At 24.3% G+C, this 6,522-nt stretch overlaps 4 protein-coding genes across 4 annotated transcripts; 3 read left to right on the top strand and 1 right to left on the bottom strand.

Annotated features, from left to right (window-relative positions):
• Positions 1–206: 206 nt before the first annotated feature.
• PCHAS_1111500 (CDK-activating kinase assembly factor MAT1, putative) lies at positions 207–989 on the top strand (the record flags this gene model as incomplete). Its single annotated transcript, XM_736309.2, has 1 exon — positions 207–989. One exon carries the CDS (start codon positions 207–209, stop codon positions 987–989), a length of 783 nt encoding a protein of 260 aa, XP_741402.2.
• Positions 990–2,113: 1,124 nt separating this feature from the next.
• On the top strand, positions 2,114–3,973 carry PCHAS_1111400 (glutathione synthetase, putative; the record flags this gene model as incomplete). The annotated part of the gene is made up of 1 exon (XM_739940.2): positions 2,114–3,973. One exon carries the CDS (start codon positions 2,114–2,116, stop codon positions 3,971–3,973), a length of 1,860 nt encoding a protein of 619 aa, XP_745033.2.
• Positions 3,974–4,690: 717 nt separating this feature from the next.
• Positions 4,691–5,264, top strand: PCHAS_1111300 (conserved protein, unknown function; the record flags this gene model as incomplete). The annotated part of the gene is made up of 2 exons (XM_016798554.1): positions 4,691–5,004; positions 5,189–5,264. 2 exons carry the CDS (start codon positions 4,691–4,693, stop codon positions 5,262–5,264), a joined length of 390 nt encoding a protein of 129 aa, XP_016653946.1.
• A 104-nt stretch (positions 5,265–5,368) lies between these two features.
• Positions 5,369–6,295, bottom strand: PCHAS_1111200 (prefoldin subunit 6, putative; the record flags this gene model as incomplete). Its single annotated transcript, XM_016798553.1, has 5 exons — positions 5,369–5,416; positions 5,570–5,630; positions 5,718–5,842; positions 5,981–6,051; positions 6,241–6,295. 5 exons carry the CDS (start codon positions 6,293–6,295, stop codon positions 5,369–5,371), a joined length of 360 nt encoding a protein of 119 aa, XP_016653945.1.
• Between the last annotated feature and the right edge of the window lie 227 nt (positions 6,296–6,522).

Below are 6,522 nucleotides of genomic sequence, written 5' to 3'. Positions count from 1 at the left end.
ATATTTATTACTATTTTGTACGCTTTAAAGAATGGAAATAAAATATATGATAGTAGGAATGGTTTGTGGTGATTATAAATAAATGCATATAAAGCATTTATGCTTATTAATGAATGCATGTTCATATATATGCCTCATTTCAGATTTACGAAGAGGAGAGAACCTGGATGTAAAAACAATTCATATGATAAAATATATAGATCACCATGGATGAATATAAATGTTCCTTATGCTTGGATGACATATATATAAATACGGAAAAGAAACTATTTTTGTTTGACATATGTAAACATAAAATATGTGGAGAATGTTTGGAAAATCATTTGAATAAACACAATAAGCAACATTGCCCACGTTGTAAAATTGCTATAACAAAAAAAAATGTAGTTCCATTTGATATAGAAGAAAGAATATATTCAAACCAAAAAAATATAAGAAGCAAATTAACTGAAATATTTAATAAAAAAAGACATAATTTTCAAAATACTCCCTTATATAATAATTATTTAGAAAAAATTGAAGACATAATTTTTATGCTAACAAATGAATGCGATGAAAAAAAGCGTAAAATTATCGAAGCATATATTAAAAAATATGAAAAGGAAAATATAAAATTAATAGAAGAAAATAATTCTCTTATATATGAAAATGAAAAAAAAAAAATTCATGGAATTGTTAAGGAAGAAGGAAACCTATATGAAATAATTAAACAGAGACCTATTGTAAATAAATTAAATAATGAAACATATGTCCATTCATTAGTTAAAGAAAACCCTAAATTATTTACTGAAGTTAAAGTAACTAATATTTCTGAATCACAGCCACAGCCATTAAACCCTGCTATCAGGAATGATACGGATATACCTGTACGCCGATTTGTTTCTGAAGAGGAAATTAAACAATCTGACTATTCAGGAGGATATGACATTTCGGTTGTTTTTAAGAGATGTGATCAGGAATTTAATTCTACCATATATCTCAATATATAGAATTTGTACATGTAAAAAAAGTATATTCGAGTGGGATTTATTTATTACCGAATTTGCTTTATCATTTTAATCGTACTATATGAAATGCCATAAGTGATGAAATACATCGTCTATTTTTTTGTATTGCTATTATAGCTATGTTTTATGTCTGCGCTATTATTTATATTCCCCTGAGCAATTTTGTGTTTAACCTGCATACACACACATATATAGTGAGGATTAAATGCGCAATTTGGATGAAATGTGGATATATAATAAAATATATTGTGAAATGGCCATTGGCAATTTCAATGTACCATTTTTTGCATATATTTTTACATGTTCTATCCAAATAATCGGTAGCATTCTTACTTATTCATATATTCATGCATTTATTTTTTTTTTTTTTTTGTAAACTTATGTATAAAATATGAACAAGCTAGCTATAATTTCATATTGGCTAGCTCATAATAAAAATATTTTTTTTTGAAATTTTATGATATAATGGGGGAAATCGAAATTTAAAGGAAATAACAAATGGAAAATAATTATTTTTAAATATTCGATTTATTCACAGCATATGTTCCTCGTTAGGATATGCACCTTGCATACAATTTTATGTGCATCATAAAAAAAAAAATAATAACAGTAAAATATGAATTCTTTAAAATTGTTTCTTTAGGGGTTAACTAAAGAGTTATAGTAGTAATATATATACTGCCTTGTTCTGACAAAAATATGCTTATATATTTTTTCTTTCTTTATTAGCTTTAAAAAAAATAATCTAAAAATTTTTTGTGTTATATTACCGTATCCTTGATCTATACAATAACACCGAAAAGTTGAAGGAAAGAAAATGGTAAAAAATTTTATTTCGTAAACATATAGAAAACGAAATAAAAAAAAGTTTATATATACGGATACAGGTATGTTTGTACAGTTGTAGATTCCAAATAGTCATTGTGAATAATACGAAAAAGGACGTGAAAGAAATAAATATTTTCAAAAAAAATCAGATATACATTCATAAGAAAAACATAACAACGGAAAGTAGTAGCATATATATACAAAGGGGGAATGGGCATGATTCTATTCATAATTCCAAATTTCAAGAAAATAAAGTATATAATATATGAATAAAAAAAATGGAAAAAGAAATAAACGATTTTTATGAAATCATTCAAAAGGAGATAACAAATTATTTCCTAGTACCAAAGGGAAAAAATGAATATTTAAGCCATGAAAGAATAAATATATTAATTCAAGATATAATAACATCACTAAATTGTAATGGGTATTATATTCATACAAAACCAATTAATGATGAAAAAAAACGAATAATAAATAATAATGTAGTTTTATCTTGTCCCCCTAAATTGTTTTCTTTCATATTGCTTCCACAAAAGTTAAATAAAAATTTATTAAACTTATGCAAAAAATGTACATTACTTTTTTCAGAAATTTTTGATAATATAGTTTGTGATCTACCTTTTTTATTAAGCGTGTTAGAAAATGTAAAGGGGAATGATGAATTTTCTAAAAAAATAATAGACATATGTGAAAGAGTATATTTAAGTAAAGAAAACGGACGAGATATAAATAATGAGATTCGATGCGTAATTGGAAGATCAGATTATATGAAACATGATGGAAATATGGACAATGATAGTGAAATAAAACAAATAGAATATAATACAATATCAGTTGCCTTTGGTAATTTATCAAGTATTATTTTTGAAGCACATAAAAATATGATTAAAGAAATATATAAAGAATATTTTCCTTATATGAATGAACAAAGTAAAGAGGAAATATTTGAAATTTTAGACACCAAATTTGATAACAATTTTCTTGAAGGTATTGTTACCTGCATAGAGAAAGCTCACAACATTTATATTGAAAATGGTAATAAATTAGAAAGCGATAAAAATAAGGTAATAACGATATGCATATTGCATGATGATGATGTAAACAATTTTGATAGATATAGAACACAGTATGAACTGAGCAAATTAGGGATTAGTCACCGATATTTTACAATAAAACAGTTGCAAAACTTATTTGAAAAAAAAAAAATTTTTTTAAATTACACAGATGAAACATTGAATGAGTCGATAAGTAGACTTATGAATAATGCTAGCAAATGTAATGAAAAAAAAATAAGACCTGGAAAATTAATGATAAATTTAAATGATGATAATGTTAATAGTGATATTGGTAATATAATTGAACAATATAAGAAAAACATTTTTGAAGTTAGTGTAATTTATTTTCGAGCCTTATATGCACCTTCACATTATAATGAAATAATATGGGAGTTAAGGGAAATGATGGAATTTAGTGACGCTGTTAAAGTTCCTTCTTTACCTTATCAGCTAGTTGGCTTAAAAAAAATTCAAATGTTATTATTAGATGATGAAATATTAAGAAAATATATTTCTATGGATTTAAATAAAAATAAAAAATCAGAAGAACAAATAGTGAATGATATGAACATTATAAAAAAAACATTTGCTTTACAAATAGATCCATCATTAAATAAACATTCAGATATTATTTCTTATGCAATTAAAAATGAAAATAAATTTATATTAAAGCCACAAAGAGAAGGTGGGCAAAATAATTTTCATGGTAAGGATGTTAAGGAAAAGCTAATGCTTTATTATAAACCAGAGGAAAAAAATAAATTATCTTTTTATGTTTTAATGGAAAAATTATTTCCATCACCATTTCCAGCTATTCATTGTAGAATAAAAGAGACAAATAAAAATGATGGACAAAAAAATAATTCGAATTATTGTGATGAGGAAGATACACAATTTATCGAATTTTCAATTGAACAGTCCATTTCCGAATTTGGATTTTTTCACAACATTATTTTTTTTAAAGATAAAAATGTGTTAAATGAACAAAAAGGATATTTAGTTAGAACTAAAAATGTAAACGAAAACGAAGGGGGGGCTATATGTGGTATATCATCCCTGGACTCTGTTTTCTTAGTATAATATAATATTAAACAATACACATTAATATTATAAATGTGTGATACATTTCAATGAGAAAGCTAAATCATATATATACTATAAAAAATTATTTGTATGTATTTGCAACTCTCTATTTTCCACATTAATAATTTAGATGAATATTTTTCATTTTGTCATAAATTTTGTTACTTATATTAAGAGAAAATTTAAGACATATTGTTTATATTTTATTGCAATGAATTTTTTTTATGCTATTTTTTATGCCGTGTTCATAGCTTTATTACACTTTTTAAATTTTACCGTTATTTTTTTTCTGAACGTTCATACTATTTTTATATAATCTACCGATATTTTTTCTGAACGTTCATAATATTTTCATAAATTTTACTGATATATTTCCTGAACGTTCATAAAACTTTCATAAAATTTAACGTTATTTTTTTTAAATTAAAATAGTCAAACTTTCAATTTCTATATAAAACACATAAAATTGCGATGTACGGCCTCATATATGCGCATTCACGTTGTTGTTTTGGTGATAAATTTGCATATTTACCGATCTCGTATTTTTAATTTTAAGATTTATTTTGCATTTATCTTAATTTTTATTGCTATTGTTAATTTTTTTAATTATACATATGTGCATGTACAACTAGTTTCTACATTTTTTTATTTTCCCCATATATTCCATGAGGAGCTCTTATATTTGTTTTTTATGCCTTCTTAAAACTCAGTAAAATGTTTTACATAATTAAGAATGTAATACGAAACACAAAATGCGCTAACAATGTAAAATCAAAATTCCTTTTAAATGAAATATGTTTAAAACATGAAAAGGAAATAAATCATAAGTTAAGTCCCTCTTGTTACTCTCATTCGAATTTGTTTTTTAATGACATATCAATTAATTTAGAAAATATAAAAAATAAAGAAAATAATGTTCTCCTTTTTAATAAAGTCAGGAATGATAAGAGGCACAGAAAGAGGGCCTTTCAAAAAAGAGGGTATTGGAAGAAAATGCATTACTTTGTAAGAAAAAATAACATGATGTGGTAAGAATAATAAAGAATAATACTTTATATGTTTGAACCGTTTTATATAAGTTTATCTACATAGTGAACCCATGAGGACATGTATTATTATAATAAACATACGAAGGATCAGGAATATATATGTTCCCTATTTTTGTTTATAATTTTTTTATCGTTTTATAACTTATTTTCACCATTTTTATAGCTTTGCATTTAAAGTTCAAAATATAGATTACGAAAAAATTAAGAAACTAAAAAGAGGAGAAATATATTCAAACTAAGTATAGTTTGAAATGATGAATTAACTACATTTGTTTGTTGATTTTTTTTTGTGAAATTAAGCAAAAAGAGGATGTCCATTTAATTTTTCAAATTATAATTAATTTTATGCTTGTGGGATGGCGATTTTCCTTTGGTTTGAGTAGGCTTCCAGCTGTTAGAAAAAAAAATTATGAATTGGTCATAAAAAAATGGACACAAAAATGGGCACAAAAAATGTTAATTTAGTATTAGGAATATGGATGAACAAATTGGCAAAACTATGTAACAACATGATAAGTGTGTATTTTTTCTTTATTTGCATTACGTCACTAAAAAGTTTTTTTAATTTTTCCTCCGAGTTGGTAATAACTTTCTTCCGGCTTTCACTAAAAATCGTCATAATATTTTAAAAAATGTGTATAGTTGTTTATTTTGTTTTATTTAATGTTTATTTTTTTCAAAAATGAAATTACATTTCCCCAGAGATATAATGTATTCTCCTTGTTATTGTGTCATAACATTTTGTTTTTTCTTCGCGAACTAATACTAGTCCTGTTAATTTATGAAGGACAGCATCCTGTTCCAAATTTTTAACTTCCTATATTACAATAAAAAAATGAAACCATGATCATCAATGTTATAAGTATTGGAAAATAGAATATGCGAAAGTTATATGAGCATAGGTAGTATGTTAATGCTGTTCATATTTTTATTGTTATGCACATTTGTGTATTACCTCAAGGAGAATTTCATTTTCCACCTTTTGGGTTATTAATTCTTCCAATTGGGAATTAATTTTTTCACAACCTATAAATATGTTGAAAAAAATATGATTAACATTTTTGTAAATAGGATACGTCCGTCTATTGTTATTAATAAAAATTGTACATGAATTGTTCATTAACATTTTTGGTAATATTTTATCGTAATCATTTTACTACGACAAGTTTTCTTCAATTATTAAATTTTTATTTTTTTTTTTTTAAATTGGTATACTTGATTTTAGGGTATTTATCTCCTTAATTAATTTGGTGATTTTATCTTGAGACATTTTGCATAAAAATTGTTTAATTTTAAAAAAAATTCAGTAAATATTATTATTGTTATTGTTATTATTATAGCTGTTTATATTTTTCAGGGAAGATAATATTATCATGCTTAAAAGGGGGCTTAGCATAGTAAGTACATTTCTCAATCCTATTTTTCAACGTTATTTTTTAATTTTATTTTTCAATAAATGTGATTTACTTATATGTACATAATGCAATTGATGGCGTA

This window comes from Plasmodium chabaudi, assembly GCF_900002335.3.
Source record: "Plasmodium chabaudi chabaudi strain AS genome assembly, chromosome: 11".
Classification (NCBI taxonomy): Eukaryota; Apicomplexa; class Aconoidasida; order Haemosporida; family Plasmodiidae; genus Plasmodium; species Plasmodium chabaudi.
Note: the sequence above shows the minus strand (reverse complement) of the source record. Positions and strands in the feature narration are given on the sequence as shown.